The 19,331-nt window shown below is 32.0% G+C and overlaps 3 protein-coding genes across 8 annotated transcripts in view; 1 reads left to right on the top strand and 2 right to left on the bottom strand.

Annotated features, from left to right (window-relative positions):
* Positions 1–211: 211 nt before the first annotated feature.
* LOC118444969 (uncharacterized) lies at positions 212–1,892 on the bottom strand. The gene is made up of 3 exons (XM_035873809.2): positions 1,626–1,892; positions 1,180–1,530; positions 212–1,063 (listed from the first exon to the last, which is right to left on the bottom strand). Exons 1-3 carry the CDS (start codon positions 1,638–1,640, stop codon positions 785–787), a joined length of 645 nt encoding a protein of 214 aa, XP_035729702.1. The 5' UTR covers positions 1,641–1,892; the 3' UTR covers positions 212–784.
* Positions 1,893–1,967: 75 nt separating this feature from the next.
* HDAC3 (histone deacetylase 3) lies at positions 1,968–3,728 on the top strand. Its single transcript, XM_035873799.2, has one exon. It carries the CDS (start codon positions 2,376–2,378, stop codon positions 3,675–3,677), a length of 1,302 nt encoding a protein of 433 aa, XP_035729692.1. The 5' UTR covers positions 1,968–2,375; the 3' UTR covers positions 3,678–3,728.
* A 246-nt stretch (positions 3,729–3,974) lies between these two features.
* The window catches only part of LOC118444888 (uncharacterized), a 34,909-nt gene continuing 19,552 nt past the window's right edge, over positions 3,975–19,331 (bottom strand). For 3 of the 6 annotated variants that reach the window (XM_035873629.2, XM_035873627.2, XM_035873628.2), the window contains exons 5-14: positions 14,040–14,460; positions 11,063–11,431; positions 10,769–10,981; positions 10,230–10,685; positions 9,683–10,118; positions 7,284–9,410; positions 6,590–6,802; positions 6,340–6,513; positions 5,321–5,706; positions 3,976–5,086 (exon numbers count right to left, since the gene is read on the bottom strand). In XM_035873629.2, coding sequence (XP_035729522.2) covers positions 4,997–5,086; positions 5,321–5,706; positions 6,340–6,513; positions 6,590–6,802; positions 7,284–9,410; positions 9,683–10,118; positions 10,230–10,685; positions 10,769–10,981; positions 11,063–11,431; positions 14,040–14,460 — 4,885 coding nt within the window. In that variant the 3' untranslated portion in view covers positions 3,976–4,996. Of the gene's footprint in view, positions 5,087–5,320; positions 5,707–6,339; positions 6,514–6,589; positions 6,803–7,283; positions 9,411–9,682; positions 10,119–10,229; positions 10,686–10,768; positions 10,982–11,062; positions 11,432–11,915; positions 12,055–14,039; positions 14,461–19,331 lie in introns of those variants that run through there. The other 3 variants (XM_035873623.2, XM_035873626.2, XM_035873634.2) reach the window with 3 other exon arrangements.

The following is a 19,331-nucleotide window of genomic DNA, read 5'->3' as shown; positions in this document are numbered from 1 at the left end:
GCTCTTTTACGACTGCGTCGAATGATGCGCATGTTGCATTGGTTATAAACGACGCGATGAAATACGTTTTTGATTGGTATTATGCTGATTTACTCATTAATATATGTATATTGTTTTAAAAAAAAAAAAATTTATTTACATTTCAATAAAACTTCTTTCCATTTCTTTATTTGAATCAATTTAACAAGTGTTCTATGTTTATACATATAGAACATTTGTATTAAGTGCTTATTAGTGTCACAAATACAGACTGATTGTGATTTTTGTTCATGTGATTTACAAATTCTTATATCTTGATGTTATGGTTAAATGAATTTGCTTTCTATAAAATGGAAATAATGGCAAAATGTTGGAAACATTAAAAACAGATGAATATTTGTACCAAATGTAAATTTTGATCTTAATAAACCATTTAAATAACTTAATTTTAAGGAGATTGTTATTAATAAATGTTATTTTAATAAAAAGGTTGCAATCTATTTCTATTTTTATCTCACATTGCAAGCGTAATCATTATAAATACATATAAAAAAGTAGAAATATTCTTCTATAAAATATCTCAGAATAAAAGGATGAAAATAATGAACATGTTTGAATAGGTATTAAATAATATGAATTCCCATTGTAAAATGATTATTAGCATAATGATAGAATAGATAAATAGCTGCATCGTTATTCATTAGAATAAAATAAATTAAGTGCTTAGTTGTACTAAATGTGCGTTTCTTGATGTATTTTTTAGAAGACAAAGAAATTATAACACAAGAGCCCCAAAAATAATGCTTTATCTTAGCACAGAGAATCCTTTGGCTCTTACAAAGCTGAAGGGCCTGCATTGTACTTGACGTGAATGATTTTCTGGTGACTCTTGTACCGTCGTAACATCATTCTCTTTATTCCAACCACGCTTAGGAGATTCAATACCAAAAGGACTGTATAATTTAGTTGGTGTACGTCCCAATAATTGACGTGAGCGTGATTGAGGAGTTTGTATTTTATTATTGCTGCCAGGAGATTGTTGTTCTTCCAATCTCTGACGCCTTCGTGTTGAGCTTCTAAATTTCTATATAATAAGAAATCAATAAATATTATAATCAATCTATGTACAAAAAAAATATATATACATATATATATATATATATACATATATATACACATATATATACATAATGTACTAACCTGTGAAATTGTACCAAACGTTGTTCTTACTGTTGATATGGTTTTGGATAATTTTTCTGCTCCATTTCGTAGAGCACGTCTAGAATCAGCAGATACATTTCCAAGACTCAAATTGTTCCAACCACGTTCCGTGATATCTTTCTCTTTAGTAGCTTTCTGTTTGGAAGACTCATTAGATTTTTCTTTGTCGAAACGATCTTGAAGACGTTGTCTTAAATTTTTGGAAGTACGTATCAATTCCGGTGAATTTCTGACACTTAAAACTTCACGATGGAACGTGAACGAGACGCTACGCGAATCAGGACGCATCTTAGAGATATTTAAATTTTCTTCTGTTTCGTTATATTCCTCCTTGAATTAAATTGAAAATGTTATTTTTCTCAGTTAAATCAGAATATTATTTCACTAATGATTTGATTAACATATGTAGCTGTCACGACGTATACTTTGAACATCCGCATTCTCTTTCTGAAACGAAGCGTCGTCGGTGCTCGTTGCTAACCGTTGCTACTGACAAAATACGAATAGATGCACACTATGTATTTGTACCTCGATACAATTCTCGCATATCTCGAAAGTACAAAAAAAGTAGTTCGTTTTAACATATATTTTCTTAGCTTTTTCATATATATTGTACTTTATTTACCTACTTTTTATTCATTGTTATATTTATTTATTCGATTATTAAATACATTTTCACGATTAGAGAGATCTCTTACGGTCGATATTGTATTGAATTTTCCGCTTTCTCGAGTAATCGAAAGTCAAGTTTAATAAGATGGCGCTAGTTCTCTCATCTCAACAGCGAGAGATCGCTGTTCGTTGCTATTTACATTTGCAATTGGAACAACAAAATGTCACAAAATTTATACACACGACAAATACAACGAATATTTAAGATATCAAAGAATTATATTTTCCTTTGATAATTTATATTATAGTGATCATTTACGTAGTTTAATGTGCAATGTTTGCGTTTTTGATTTAAGATTAAAGCTTAAGATCAAAATACGTATGTGTTTTAGTGAATAAACAGTGGATATTATGAACAATTGGAATGTATATTTTTATAAAGTGGTAATGACATTTCGTAATAAGGATATCAATATTTTTCTTATTACATCAAACACATAAAATAAAAAGTGTCCGCTATAATAAGCGCTTAAATAATACGAAATTAAATATATAACCTCAAAATGAGTTACAATAAGAAAGTATCATATTTTTATAATCCGGATGTGGGAAACTTTCACTATGGTCCTGGACACCCAATGAAACCTCATAGATTGTCTGTAATTCATAGTTTAGTCCTTAATTATGGTTTACATAAAAAGATGCAAATTTATCGTCCTTATCGTGCAAGTACTCACGATATGTGCCGGTTTCATTCTGACGAATATGTGGAGTTTTTACAAAGAGTAACGCCACAAAATTTACAAGGATATACAAAATATCTTAGTCACTTTAATGTGGGAGATGACTGTCCTGTTTTTGAAGGACTCTTTGATTTCTGTTCTATGTATACTGGGGCATCCTTAGAAGGAGCAACAAAATTAAATAATAATTGTTGTGACATTGCAATCAATTGGAGCGGAGGTTTACACCATGCTAAAAAATTTGAAGCTTCAGGCTTTTGTTATATAAATGATATTGTAATTGCTATTTTAGAATTATTAAAATATCATGCTAGAGTATTATATATAGATATTGACGTACATCATGGAGATGGTGTACAAGAAGCATTTTATCTTACTGACAGAGTTATGACAGTTTCTTTTCACAAGTATGGCAATTATTTCTTTCCTGGGACAGGAGATATGTATGAAATAGGAGCAGAGAGTGGTAGATATTATTCTGTAAATGTACCATTGAAAGAAGGTATAGATGATACATCGTATGTACAAGTATTCAAACCTGTTATTTCACATGTAATGGAGTTCTTCCAACCAACTGCAATTGTATTACAATGTGGAGCAGATTCTTTAGCGAATGATAGGCTTGGATGTTTCAGTTTAAGTACAAAAGGTCATGGAGAATGTGTCAAATTTGTTAGAGACTTACATGTACCTTTACTTACCGTTGGTGGGGGTGGTTATACCCTTCGTAATGTGGCACGTTGTTGGACGTATGAAACATCTTTACTTGTTGATGAACAAATCAGCAATGAATTACCTTATACTGAATACTTAGAATATTTTGCACCAGACTTTACATTGCATCCTGAAGTTGTCACTAGACAAGATAATGCAAATAGTAAACAGTATTTAGAGGCAATAACTAGACATGTTTATGATAATTTAAAAATGATACAACATTCACCAAGTGTTCAAATGCAAGACGTTCCATGTGATGCATTACCGCCAGAAGAAGAGAGGCAACCGGAACCAGATCCTGATTCGAGACAAAATGTACAAGACACGGATAAAATTATTGAGCCAGCTAATGAATATTATTCAGGTGATAAAGATCAAGATAAAATGGATGTGAGCGAAACATGATGAAGACAAAAGAAATCGAATTTTTCAAATGAATAAAAATGATAACTTCAACTCTCTGATGGTTGTTGATTTTTTTAAATCGATCACATAAGATTCATATAATCAGTTACAATAAATATACTAAATAAAGTCAATTGTAACAATTGAAAAACTTTAGATTATCATATATTGCAATATAGTCACATATTGTCTCTTTGTAAATATTGTTTTGATTATACAATCTAATATACTTATTTTTAGCTATCTAACGACTGTACTATAAAATGATTAAATTACATCTTTTACGTAAATGAATGATATTTTTCTTTGTCGTAAATAATATTTAAAATAAAAAAAAAATATATATGTAGTTTTTTTAAATATCCATATATCAGGCAAGTTTATTGTTTTATATCAGACAGCATATTGTCTATATTAATATAACAACGACGACAAGGACGATATTAATATTAGCGCTAATAATAAGAGCAATAACGATAACTGTATCTCTGTATCGGGGCTACCTTCCTATATCACAGAGAACTTAGCCTTTAATTATCTTTTTTCCTATCTCATTCAGTAAAATAGAACATAAACAATCTCTTCTAATAATATGCTGCTTTGCTTTATAGTAGACTAAACATGACTAATGCAATAAATTAGATATCTTAAATTAAGGCGCTTAGTTCTGTACATTGTTCGTAAACTTTACAAAAGTATCTCGAAAAATAATCGAAGTACAAAAATACAGTATGAGGAACGCAAATACTTGACATTTATTATTTGCAAATATGCAAGACTCTACTATGTAAACATGCATTTTCATATATGTAATGCATACCATATTGCAATGTGTATAGCATAACTCTGCTAAAAAGACACTGCAAAGCATAGTTATATTTATTATAGAAAGTCGTGAAGTTTGCATTTAATTATATACTATATCTTTCCTTTTATATATGTATATGTGTATATATATATATATATAAAAGGTATTTGTTTTATACTTTCATCAGATTTAAATATCCATTTCTTGGTTTTACTATACATAGTATGTATGCGTACACATGTGTAAATAAGTTTTCAGTCTCATGATAAAAGCAATTCCATTTGGTGTGTAGTCTTCCATCGAATTCTCTGTATGCTTCAATAGATCCTTTCACATAAAGCTATATATACAGTATAGGCAGTGCTCTAATCCAGCAATAATGAAAAATTTGTATAAAATCGTATCTTGCAGAATTTAGTTGACTAGATGCCGTTGTTCTTGATCACTCAAATAAGTGTAAGAGGATTCAATGGGAAGAATGATATAGCTTAATCTTCGATAGTGACCACGATTATGTTTCAAAATGTTTATAAATACTAGTCACATATGTCATGACTTGTTGCCAATCGGGTCTTTCCAGTTGACACATTTCTCCTATATTCTGTGAAGAAAGTAGATTTATGATTATTACTAATCGCCCAATTAATACATACTTACATTTTCTTTATCTCATTGCATTGATTATAAATCAATATTGTTTATATTGTTTATATATATTCATACACACACATACACACACACACACACACACATAGGCGCGCGTGTGCGTTCGCACGCATCACACACACACACGCACACGCACACGCACACGCACACGCACACTTGTTTTACTCACCAAGGTTGTAGATATGCCAACACTTTCAGCAGCGGAGAATGCAATGGAAAAATTTTTTCGTTTTTCAGCAGGTGTTAAAGTATCATATGGTACTTTATATGGGAGATAAGAATGAAGAATAGCGCAAAGAGCTAAGCCATCGTTCCAAGAGCTGCTAAAATTAGTTATATCGATATTTCGATAGCCTAATGTTTTGTTTTGACACCATTTAAGTAATGCATTTCTCTTAGAACCACCATTCTTGATCAAACCACAAAGCGGATCTTTACGTTCTGATAAATCTGTCACACTATTTCGACGAACAAAATCAATAGCCTTGACATTTAATGCAGCAGAATCCAAAAGTTCACCAGGACTTAAAACCACGGGTACTGCTGACTTTGTTTCTGTTTTAGGAAGTGGAAGATAAGATGGCTGAGTAAAGTAAATTTATCAAACTTTATTTGTTACATGTAACAAAGCTATATCTTATGTGATATGTATATATGTGTATATATATATATAAGCGATAAAGAATTGAAATAATAGAGTGCAGAATATAATGATTCCGATGAAATACCAATATTTTTATATTCTGAACTACCAATAAAACAATACAGGAAATGATAACATAAATAATGATCAAATCACCTTTATTTATATGAAAATAATGAATGATAGACATGCGATTACGTGATATATTCAAGCGCAGAAAAAAATGAGATATGCGTGTCTTTTTTTTTTTTTATTATTATTTTTCAACTAAAGGTTATCATCTGCAGCTTAAGTAACATATAAAGCCAAATCCTCCATGATTAGGATCTAAATCCTAAAGATTTATAATTTTCAAATGACTACTGATACATATAAAAAAAAAATTTTCTATTTTCTAAATATTATCTAAACACACAAGTTATGAATAATATATAAAAGAGGATTCAGAGAAGCATAAGATAAGTATTAGATTATGTAATGAAAGCAATTTTATGAATTAAAAAGCAACTTATGCCCACTATAATAGGACTTGTATAGTAAATTACCTGTTAATGGTTTCCTATTTATTGCCGCCTGTGTTTTATTATTATTTGGTGAATTTGATGTACAGATTAAGTTATTTATTTGTTGCTGATCTCTGAGAGGAGATTTCAGTGTCATTATATCATTTGTTCCTATAGAATTCAAAGACGATGTTGAACTGCTACGACTTCCCGGTCCTAATAAAAAATAAATAATATGAGCAATGTGTGTGAGAATAATAGAAATAATATAAACAACATATATTAAATATACCAGCTTTAGCTTGTTTTGTAGCGTTTTCAATACTTTCTATTAAACATTTAACAGATAATCTGGAATCTTGGCGCGAAATATTAGCCTTTCGTCGTGCTGCCATTTCCTGTTGTACACTTGTTAAAACACATTGTTGCGTTTCCGTTGGTGTACTCGCTGGCCTTGCAGGTGGTTGTTGTACAACTTTTTGATTTGCTGAAAAATCGATCGGATCTATTCAAAAATATTCATCAATTACAACATGTTTCAAATTTAATTCAACAAAACAAAGCAACAAGCAAAACAAATATATGTATGAAATAATATAAAGCGCAAATAATAAATTGTCTGTGGGGAAAAAAAAAAAAAAAAAAATAAAATAAAATAAAATAAAATTAAAAAATTAATAAAATTGTATCATTTTTTCTTTTTTTAATAAATCCCAAAACACCTAAAAAATTTTTTTTGTGAGGGATAAAAACATAAAGCAAATATTTTTCAAAACATAATAATTCAAAACACAAAAAGCTAAACAACAATAGATGGATCGAAAAGGATTAGACATGTAACTTGAAAACCTAGAAATACATTTGGGGCTAGCATGTAAGATATTAAACTTTCTGTATTCTTGACTAGCTTATAAACGAGGACAAACAATGGGTCGAATTTTGCAGTACAAGCAGTCAATCATTGTTCCACACTAGTAGCGACTTACGGTCGCAAGTTTTTCCTGTTAACGAACGTCGACCTGCTTTCAGTTCCACATCTTCTATGATAGTCTCAAATTTGTCTCTCAAGGATGTTGTACGACCTATCGCTCGATCTTTGCATAGCAAGGCAAAATTAGTATCGTTTTGTGAGACTTCAGGCACGATACTCGTATTATAATTGTCATTATTTACTGATACTTTTCTAGCAACATAACTATGTATCTTTTTATCTTCTATATTGTAATCTGTTTGCAAATTCATCCTTAAAAATTTCAAACGTTTCAGACGATTAGCTTCACATAAAGCTAGATATCTGTCACCTTGTATATCATTATATTTGGATATGTCTTTAAATGATTTATTTAGCATTCTAGTAGGAGAAAATTGTTCAGATGTTTGAGTCCTGTCTCTTAAAGTATAGGTTGAAGTTCTATTCGATGTGTATGATGGTGTTATAGAATGTATCGTGTTGCAAACTGAAGATATAGGAATATGCTTTATAGAAGACATAGATGGATACGAATTACGTTTTTCTAAATAATTATGTTTTGAATATTGAAAAGATTTAGATTTGTTACATTCATAAATTGCTTTTCCTGTACTCTTTCTTTCACAATTCAAGGAATCTTGATTTTTCAATTGATCCCTCTCTAAATGAAATTTAATAGAAATATTATTTGGACTGTAATTGGCATCTTTACTTTTTATGGTACTTTTAGTTGTTTTTGCCTTTACATCGATATTCCTTTGTTTGTAAACTGAAGTATGCGTATCTGCATCATGTGCCGAACGATAATTACGTTTCATAGGAGATTGTTCATTGTCATTAACAGAAATACAATTTTGTTTTTTATTATCTATAATAGATTGATTATTATTAGAATTTTTTTCTTTTATCATTTTACTTTTCACTTCATAATCAATAATTGGAAGAGATTCGTAACTTCTGTGAGTTTGAATAATATCATTATTATCGGTAATTCTATAGGAATCAAGATTATCTAATGACGCAGAAAAATTCTTATGTTGTAAATAATAATTAATCATATTCAATTTTGGTTTATACTGTATGTTATCCAAAAGAGAGTCAACTATTTCACTACTTGGTTTTGATTCATATCTTTTTAAAAATAATCGTTTCTTTTTATCATTCAAGTTAAGAATTTCTTTTGTTAAATTATTTGCCTCAGGAAGCTGATGCAAGGATTTTTCTTTATCACCTGATGTAAAAGTATCTTTGGTCACTGTTGTTTTGGATATTATTGAATCTTCCGAAGGAGATTTTTCATTAGTGATTTCTGAGATTAAATTTGTATCTGCTCCATTAGGAATTTTATTTTCATTTTTTTGCAATAATTTGCTCATCTCAGGATCTACTTCAAATTTAAGATCATTCATTGAACTGTCAATATCAGAAAATACATAATTCTTCGGTACAAAAAATCTACTGTTCGAAATATTGATACCATAAGAATTTGTATCAATACTTTGAATTCCTTTGATATTTTTTAGTAGAGAGCTTTTAAAAATTGCATTTTTATCTATATTAGGTGAGCTGGGAATATAAAGTTTGCGATTACTATTCTCATTTTCTAGATCATTTTTTAAATCTATATCTATGCTATTATTTATCTCAGAATATAATTCACTTTGTTGGATATTTACAGATTGATTAGTAGATAATTTTTCAGATATTTCATTGACATTTTCTTTTGTCGAATCTACAATCTTACTTTCTAATATAGTCAGTCCTGTACTCGTATCAAGATTTCTACTTTTTGGAGTAGAAGCTGGACAAAATTCAATCTCCTTACCAGACATTAATTTTTCATCTACTTTAATTACTTCTTTAATAGAGCATGGATTACCCAGATCTGTTTCATCTTTTGATAACTCTGTAATATCTTGTTCCTTTGTTGTATTAATAGGAGCAAGTTCGGTAGGTTTATTTATTATCTTGTATGAATTTTTTTTTATTAATGTTTTAAAAAAATTAGTCGGTGATATGTGCCGTCTTATCTCACGAGGACGTTTTGTAATAGTACGTCCACGTTTCAAAATAATGCTAGTCGGTTTTCGTTTATTTCTGCTAGTAGTGTCAAATACTTTATTGTTGGACACTGTGATATTGCCTAATAGTGAGTAGACATTAAAAAAAAGAAAAAAAAAAAGAAAAAAAAGAAAAAAAAAGAAAAAAAAATGAAAAAAAAAAGAAAGGAAAAGAAGCAATAAATTAATAATATATAACTTATATAACTTCTGATTATGTAAAGGAATAGAAGAATTTCTTTTTTTTTGTACGATTGGTGTTTCGTTTTTATCCAAATTTAATTTGAGGAATATATATTATTCTATATGTTATATTCAAATATAATATTTGAAGAATTAAAGGTATTTATCTTACCTTTATTAAGTTTATCTAGTTGAGCCTCTAATGTTCTCAATTTATCTCTTTGCGCTTTGTTTTCCAATACTACACGTTCTAATTCGCTCTGGGCCTCAGTTTTAAAGTCATTCGCAACTCTAACAGTCATAAGTAGATCCGTCTGGAATTGTTCCCATTCAGCACTTTCTTCTTGTCTCAATCTACGTTCCTCAGCTAAAGCACGTTCTAACTCGTATTGATGAGTTTGTGCTTCCCGTTCCCTTCTTTGTGCTTCACTAAGAGCAGCCTTCAATTCTCTTTTATCTTCTAGATGTCGTTGACATTGTGTTTGTAATTCTGCCAAAGAATCTCTTACTAATTGTAATTCCGTACTGACAGAAAGTCGTTCATCTTTCAATTGATTTAATCTATATTCCAAGTCATCAATAGCTGATTTAGCATTATTTCGAGCAACCTATAAATTTATTTGCGACGTGCTATAAATTTCTTATTTATATTTATTAATGCAAATTATATAATTTTTTTTTCTTTTTTTTTTTAGAACGACTATCTAATAAAAACATACCTTGTATTCTTCTTGAAGTTGAGAATATTGATCTCTAAGACGATCATGATCGCAATGCGAACGTGCCAATTGTTCTTGTAAAGCTGCAGCTTGCGTTTCTAACGTATCTTTTTCACGTCTTGCGGCATCTAACAATTCATCAGCTTCACTTTTACTTTCTACTTGTCTTGATTGCTCCAATTCTTCAATCTTAGCTCTGGCATTATCCAGTAAGGTAGCTAATCTGCTAATTTCTATACTTCTGTTCGCACCTTCTTGACGTGCTTCTGCTAATTCTACATCCAATTGTTTACGTTCTATATTGACTGTTTCTATAGTAGATTCAAGCAAATGGACACATTTTCTTAATCTTTCTGCTTCTGTAGCATTAGCATCGGCGGTCGTTCTTAAATTTTTCAGTTCCGACGTTAATTCTTCTTGCTTTTGAAGCAGAGCTTCTCGTTCTTCTTGAGCACTCTAAAACAAGAAACATATATAATAACATATAGATCAATATTTAGAATAATTTTATGATTATGTAATTTTATATGTATATTTACTTTCAATAAGTCAACTAATTTTTGTTCTCTTTCTGTGTTATAACCTTTAGACGATTCTTGAGGTTGTTCTTCTCTTAATAAAAGTCCTTGTAAAGTATCAACTTTTGATCTTGAATCTTCTAGCTTTTCTGTTTGTCGACACAATGATTCCAAAAGTACACCTTTTTCTTCTGTTAATCTTTCATTGTCAGCTTGCAGTTCCGTTAATTGAGCCTATATTAAATTAACACGTTGTAATATATTTTGTAATATATTTTTCACAATACATTTTTAAGGATTATTGATCATACATACTTGTAAATCACTCAATTCTTGAATAGTTGCCTGTAATTCTTCATTAGTGGAATAATGCGTTTCTTCCATTTGTAATATTCTGTCTTGAAGACAAGCCACTGAAACTTCTGATATAGAGCTAGAGGAATGTTTATCCCAATCCGGAGTAGTGCATTGCGCACTGTCTTGTGATAGATTTGCATTTGGTGTACAGCTATCATCTTGAGGTATAGCAATCGAAGCTGGTGCAGAATTATGAAGCCTTGATGCATCTAATAGCAGCTGCTGCTTCTCTGAATCAGATAACGGAGAATGAGCTACATTCCTAAGACGGGCACGAAGAGCTTCATTCTCTTCTGCAAGACGATCTAACTCCAGACTATGCTGCTCCTGTAATCAATACATATTAATTATATAACAGAAGCTAAAATTCTCTATCAGATGGCTGTATCAATGGTGTATCAATGTTGTAACAATCAATTTGAAAGTTTTTACTAAGTTTTTATTTCATAAACTTGTTCATATCTTTATCGTAAACTATAGTAAAACGTTGAAAATTTAATTTAAACGAATAATACAAGGAAAATAAAAAACTGTATACGTCTAATCATTGCTGAAAATATGAAAAAAGAGAACTGATTTTACATGGCCATGTTTTAGTTCAAAATAATGATAAAAATTAGTTAAAATGGACGGTAAAATATATTAAAATTTATTTAATTTTTATAATAATAGCAAGGATAACTGTCAATCTTAAAGGTTAGGTTCCATGGGTTATTATCTATCTTCTTCTTTCTGAATGCCAATCGAATTGAAAATCAATTAATGATTGAAACCATGTTATAGTCCGATAGAAAAGATTTGTTAATATTACCGTCGGTGCGGAAAAGCAACGTTTTTTCATATCGCTCTCTGTGACTCGCGTTTAGAAGCTTTTTCTCTTCGTAAACATCCCCGCATTTTACGCCCTCTGTTTGTCCTCTAATAAGCCACTTTCTCACTATCCGTTATTTCAACGGACCGTTAAACTATCGGACCCGTTGAGAATAAAAATATATGAGACTTACACGCGATCTTGGAGATTCAACGGTTATCTTCGCGTAAAACCAATTTAGAAATTGTATTGCAACGAAGGTTTCTCAATATCTCTTATTTCTTTCTAATCAAATTTTAATTTTTTATATGTCGACATTCCTACAAGTTTCAGTGCATTTAAATAAAACGAAAATTACTCGAACAGGTTAAACGTTAATGATCTATCGCAAAATAATTTTAAGCCTATTAAAAAGACAATATAATATTATATAATAAATAAATTTTAATCGTATCGAGAATATAAATTAGTTAAATTAGTTAAATAAAATTAAATTAGTTAAATAAAATGAAGAGATTAATTTTAACGTGGATAAGATTAATTTTTTTAATTTAACAAAATTCAAATAGATATCAAGGTTTCCCAAATTTGTATGGGTCAAGACCTACTTTCGAAAATGATAATATTTCGCGAGCCATTCCTAATGAACTTTTTTAATGAACATATACACTACTCTCATATTTTAATATTTAACGCGATTTATATATTAAAAATCTTTAAAATGGATCATTATTTATCAACTCGACATTTCATAGAAATCAGTGCGTTGCAGTTATGTTCCAATTATATTTTGACAAATTGCCATGTCATACAGAAATATTTGGGACAGTTTAAATTACGGTGAATGCTATAATTATTTTACTGAATTCGCCAATTTATATTACTTATTAGATAGGTAGTAAAGATAATAAAAAGATATAATAAAATCTTTTGAAAGAGTAGAGAGATGTTATTGGGAATAATGATCTGATATAATGAATCTATTTCACATTAATCATTTATCATTTATATTCAAATTGATCATATCATTTTTAATGATATAATGTTCTAACGTAATACTACATCGATCTTTCACGATCACACACACACATACACATACAAAAGTGTATATCTGGTACATCATGTATGTTTTCCTTGTAAGGTCGGCGACGTTATGCAAGGGGTGGGGATAACGAGGAAGGAAAGAAAGAGAGAAGAAACGAAGAACCACGTGAAGAAATTTTGTGTAAGCCACGTGATCGTCATCAAAACAATATGGGCTATCTGAGCGTAGGAAGAAAAATAAAAAAATAAATACATAATGTAAATTACAAAACGCCATATCGATTGCGATTTCATCGAAGAAATTATGTTCGACGTTTTTACCATGACTTTCTTGTTAATCTTATCGATCCTTGTTCACATTTAATTACAACGGGCGACTAAAATAAAAAAAACGCTAACGCGACTTTCACGTCGGCAACATTTTAATTAATACCAATTAATTCGTCAACATCCGTCACTGTTTTCGTGACTTTCACCAAAGCTTGTCTTGATCAATTTCTATTTTTTTTTTCTTTTTTTTTTTCTCTTTAATTTGTAATATATATCTTTGACTCGAGAAACCTTTCAAGAAGAAATAAGAATTTAAACGATTAAACTTTTCTAACATGTAAAAACTAAATTTTATTGTAAAAAAAAGAAGAGGAAAAAAACGAATCAAAAATCCAAGATTCTTACCGAAGACGTTTTTACAATTATTGTAAATAGAAAATTGTTATAATTATAGAAATTATTAGAAAAATATGAAAAAAAAACAAACATAAATAAAAAAATAAAGAAATAAATAAATACGTGCGTTTCTTGATCTGTAATAAGATAGTGCGATTTTAAAACTATAATACCATGAAAATTTTTCGGGGGAAAACATACTTATAATCAAAAGATTGTAAAAACATCTTAAGTTCATTGAAATTCAAATTTTTAAGGCTAAATCCAATAATTCTTTTATGAAAAATCTTTTTCTGTTTTTTCTTTTTTTTTCTTTTTTTTTTTTTTTTTTTTTTTAAGTTCAAAAACCTATTGTTATAAGAATGATGAAAAATATGACATATGAAATAGAAAAATTTTAAAGTGCAAAGTTACCTTGAGAGACGCGAGTTCAGTTTTCAGGTCGTGTAAAGATTGAGCATCGGTAGTTGCTTCCCTTAGGTTAGCCTCAAGCCGGGCACGATCCTTTCGTAAGATCTCGATCTCCCGTTCCAGCTCCTGCATCCTGGACCCCTTAGCGGGTCCTTTCTGATGCTGTTGCTGATTCTTGGCGTTGCTCTTGGGCACTTCTTTACCGATCGAACTCCAGTTTTCCGTCGATAAGCTCTCAGTTTTTGTTTCGAGCGAGGAGGCGCTCGGGGCCTGACGCAGGGGGACCTGTTGCTGTTGTTGTGGTTGTTGTGGGCCCTGCGTCGATTGTTGTTGTTGTTGTTGTTGCTGCTGCTGCTGCTGCTGCTGCTGCTGCTGTTGTTGTTGTTGCTGCTGCTGCTGCTGCTGCTGCTGGCTTTGCTGTCCTCTGCGAAACAGCGATTTGAACTTCATCATGGTCGACTACTATAGGCACTCTCGATTCTCAAGTTCTTTTTTGAAAAATTAAGACACATTATTTTCAATAACTTGTAGAGAGGACTTTCGTTGTCTCCCCTCTTTCCTTGAACAAGGAAGCAAAGCTCCTTGATGCACAAGGGCCTGAAATCTCCAGGCTCTGTGCAATTTTCCCCTGTTCGAATGAAATAACGTTTCTCTACTGTACTTTTTTCTTTCTCTTTCTCCCTCTCCCTCTTCCCCTCTCTCTTTTTCTCTCAGGCACAGTGTTGTGTTGTCACTTGCCGATTCTCGACTGAACGGATCTGGTCGACGTAAATAACCACTTGAGGATAATCTTCGATAATTTTCGAGGCGAATGCAATCTCGACGTTAATAATCTCATTGCTGAAGATTGGATAATCTTTTTCTTTGTTTCTATTTGTTATAGGAATAGATAGATATCGGGTGACACAATGTGTCCTCGGTTCACCTGTTCCTTAGCGAACATCTCATAAAGTTTCTTTTTTTCCTTTTTTTATTATTGAATGGAAACGTAGATTATGTGTGTGTTATAATAATGACAGCGAGCCACTGTCGTCGTTGTCGTCCTCGTCGTCGTCGACACGATCACAGGCGACGTTACACGAGGCTGAGGATCGCCTCTCGCATCGCGTGCCACGAGCCAAGAGAAGAATTCGAAGATTCGTGCTCGAGGCACGACCTCGAGCCACTTTTTTTCCAAAGCGAAAGAGAGAAGCTGCTTCTTTGGCCTTTCGTATGCTCTATGCTATCGTCTTTTATATATATATATATAAATATATATATATATATATATTTTTATCCCTCACTCTTTTGAAAACGTTTCACACGAGTGTGACTTTTCTTAAAAGGTCCACGGTCGGTCTTCGCATCATCCTGTCGTCACCGACAACGAGTACCACTTGTTGCACGCGTAACAACAGCCTCGATCGGCCGAACGTCTCCACTATAGTTCGAGGTGAATGCAAACGCATTCTCGCGCACCTTTCTTTCTTTCTATTTATCTATCTATTTATCTATCTATACGTCAATCCATTTATCCATTTATCCATCCATCCATCCCATCCATCCATTCATTTATCTATCCATGCATCGATCTATCTATCAATCCTAACGAAAACGATTTCATCCTTTCGACCGCGAGAGCTTCTTCGTACAAAGATCAGGATGGACGTTCGAGAATGATTTGAAGAAACGATAATAGACAAAGTTTTCCTTCCTTCGTTTGCAGGTGTTGTTCGCCTTTTACCTGCCGCTGGTTGTTCTTGCCTCGAGCAATAGGGCTCGTCGAGTAAAGATAGAAATTGAAAAAAAAAAAATTAAAGAAAATGAGAAGGGAAGAAAAGTAAAAAAAAAAAAAAAGGAAGGGAAAAAAAAAGAAAAAAGACGAATTAGTCGCGTTGCAAGAAAGAATAAGGGAAAAAAATAACGGAAAGGACGAAACAGACACACACCGATCGACGGTGCGTCGGGTACTGAACGCCACTCAGCGGCCCTGCCCCCACCATTTGCTCTCCTTACCCCCACCAATGCTATGTACCATCAACGGGCTCGTTTCTTCGGACCCGAGCGGGGCCGAAGGGCCACGGACTTGAAAAATGGGCTCGGTGCTCTCTTGCCTATCGCACGAAAGGGATCTTTCTTTCTTCTTCTGTTTGATAACGATCTTTCATCTCCCCATTCTTTTCCCCCTACACCACCCCGGAAAAAATGTCAACGATTAAATCGCCACTTTATTTTTTTTCATTTTTTTTTTCATGTAATCCTTATCGTCTGTGTATTAGTTGGGAAAATGAAAAGATAGCGCATCATAGTGCAAGAGAGATAAGCTCGTCGAGATAAGCAAAGATATTTCTCGAGGATAATAACATTGATCCGTTCGACGGATTTGATTGGAAAGCGTGCTTCGGAATTGCCTTTACGGGAAATGCATTCTCCGCGAACAAGCGAGTTGAGTCGAGTCGAATCGAGTCGAGTCAAGTCGAATCGCGGAGTTGAGTGAAGTCAAGTTATGTCGGATTCTGGTTTTTATTACTAGAGAGCGTGTTCCCATACTTTAGATCTTTCTTCGATAGAATGATTTCATCCAAAAATATTATCTGTTAAATTATTCGCGTCTTTTAGTCTCGTTGTCGTCACCTATTTTTAGTTCGAGTACGCGCATATCGCTAATAATTTCGCTAAAATGTGATTTTCTTTCATATCGAGAATCGATCGAACGATCGATGTGATCGATCGATTGTTTCTATTGATTTGCCAATGAAATTGTGCTTCCTATTCCTTGTGTCTCTATTTACTTGTTCCTTAAAAATGATTATACGAACGAAATTAATTAAGTTCAGCGAAATCCTCATTATTCGAACATTTTTTTTAAATCCACATGCTCATAGTAATAAGTAAAGATTGACGTACTAAGGTACACTTCTAAAGCTTTGCTCTCTCGCGAGAATCGTGATTATCCATGAAACTTGTTCAAATGATTTCAATTTTGTTAAATGGTAACGGGTACCCCAATTCTTTGACTCGAACGATCGCACGAACGAAGTCGATACGATCCTCTGATCTTCGAGGGTGGGAGTTAATTGGCACGAATTGGTGGGGTAAAGATGATTCGCGTTGGGAACGGGTACGTACATAGACACCATATAAATATATATGGTGTATATATATATATATAATATATATATATATATATATATATATATCTACATACACACAGTTGTACACGAGGATGGTTTGGCGAGTGTTCCGGAACGAAGGGAAAGGGAAGCAGAAACAGCAGCTTAAAGGAGGCCACGGAATCCGCAGACGTCTCACCGCCGACCAGTTTTCTCATACGGTCGACATATGGCATATAGATACTATGTATGAACGGCAATGCTGTCCCGAAAAGAACTTCAAGATGCGTTAGTTGGCTTTCGAACACGATGACGATGCGAAATGAGTTTCAGACCTGAATTAGCTACGGTTCTCTCTTCTGGTGCATTTTAACTCGATGAGATTCTCGTTTAGATATTTTTGAAGAAACGAAGATATATGTATTCTCTATATACTAACCCTGGCCTTATTCTCATTAAAGCTAAACTATTAGAAGAAGGATATATTTGTATCTGCGTGTATATATCTACAGGATATTATATCTATGTACGGTAATCTCTCTCTCTTTCTATTTTTCTTCGTCTGTTTGTCTCTCTTTCTCTTTCTATGGGCACGTAGAAACGCAGGTAGAAATTGCACGTGCAAACGCCAAACCTGTCTAGAGCTGTATAACTGGTAAAGCTGTCTTATGAGTTTTTCTGTCGAACTCGCCGGAAATACGACACTCGGTGGCGAATGCAAGGCCCGCCATATCGTTGTGTTGCTACTCGTCATCGAAGATATGTGTATATATAAATAATAAATCCATATAGATATACGTATCATATTGTACATATATATATATATATATATATATATATATATTATGTATACACACACACACACACATGTATATAGTATATCAGTCGTGCGGTAAGTCTATTCGACACCGCAAAAAAATGTGTCAGCGTTAGACGTGCATAAAAGCGAGTCGTCCATTCGCAAGATTTGCATCGAAATGATCTCCAAGCAAACGGTGTCGACTTTCCTATTACGTTGAAGACCCCTTCTTTTATTTTCTACACGCGATACTTCGTCGTGGAAAAATGTAAAACTAATGAAAATATTACGCCATGGATGAGACTGTGGATAATAAAAAAAAAAAAAAAAAAAAACAAAGAAGAAAAAAAAGAAAAAGAAAAAAGAGAAAAGAAAAAAAAATATTCATGGAATTCCTTTATCAAATTCTGATTAGATATATCTATTATTGACAAATAAATTCTTTAGTATTTTACTTCTTCGTTTGCGTTGTCACGACATGATAATCATTATTATTTATATCTTCATTGACAGTCAGTGTGCCGTGCGTCATACAAAATATCTCCGTGACCGATTGTATGATGCAGGTGGTACATTTTAAAATGAAACCTTGCAAATCAGATTTCTTTGTTTAGTAATGTATATAACGTAGAAAATAGTTAATAGCGATTCTTCTTATTTTGGAATTTTTTCTTCTTCTTCTTTTTTTTTTTTTTTTTTTTTTTTTTATAAATAAAAGCAAAACGTAATATAAAACGTGATTAATCACGTTGATTTTACAGAAGAGAGTTTAAAATTTGTTAAGTACGCCGTTCGATATACAGAGCGAGATATTGAAATGAAAACATCTGAACATCTTTTTTATTACTTTCAGATGTACGAGAAAGAAAAAAAAAAAAAGAAGAAAAAGAAAGAAGTTCTCTCTTTTTTACTCAACACTTATCTTCTTTGAAAAATATTTTCAGACTTTGCTCTATATATTTTTCTCAATATAGAAAGAATGAAAAACGAAAATATTTGCATTTAATATTCATTCGACATAAATCAAAATGTTTGAATAATATTTAAATTTCACTATATATCTGATATATATATATTTTTTTTTCGGGTTTATTTCTATAAAATCATTGAATGAAAAAGGAGGATTTCCCATAGGGATAAGAATGATTTCATCGTTACTCGCGGTATTTTATTGCAAAAGGGATAACTTTATCTCCTTGAAAAGAAACGTAAAACGATATTCTTATCGCAATTGTATAGAAACGACTGAAATCGTGCCAATGACGTAATTCTGTCAATAAAGAAAGGCACTTTGTATCGCTGATAAGAAATATCTCGGCGAAGAGTAAGCGAAGAGCAGCACTTCCAAATTCACATTTATAAATTTGGAATAGTTTTATCGCATCTCGACGATCGCTTTGAGGG

Source organism: Vespa mandarinia, chromosome 1 (genome assembly GCF_050613455.1).
Source record: "Vespa mandarinia isolate Hongniang chromosome 1, ASM5061345v1, whole genome shotgun sequence".
In the NCBI taxonomy this organism is placed as follows: domain Eukaryota; kingdom Metazoa; phylum Arthropoda; class Insecta; order Hymenoptera; family Vespidae; genus Vespa; species Vespa mandarinia.
The sequence above is the reverse complement of the archived record's forward strand: the minus strand, read 5'-3'. Positions and strand labels throughout refer to the sequence as shown.

What these genes read in the sequence shown, in the direction of transcription:
- LOC118444969 (XM_035873809.2), bottom strand. An exon ending in CGTTTGGTACAATTTCACAG is followed by an intron (nt 1,064 to 1,179) that starts GTTAGTACATTA and finishes CTTATTATATAG; the next exon opens with AAATTTAGAAGCTCAACACG.
- HDAC3 (XM_035873799.2), top strand. Translation starts at nt 2,376, where the DNA reads ATGAGTTACAATAAGAAAGTATCATATTTTTATAATCCGGATGTGGGA.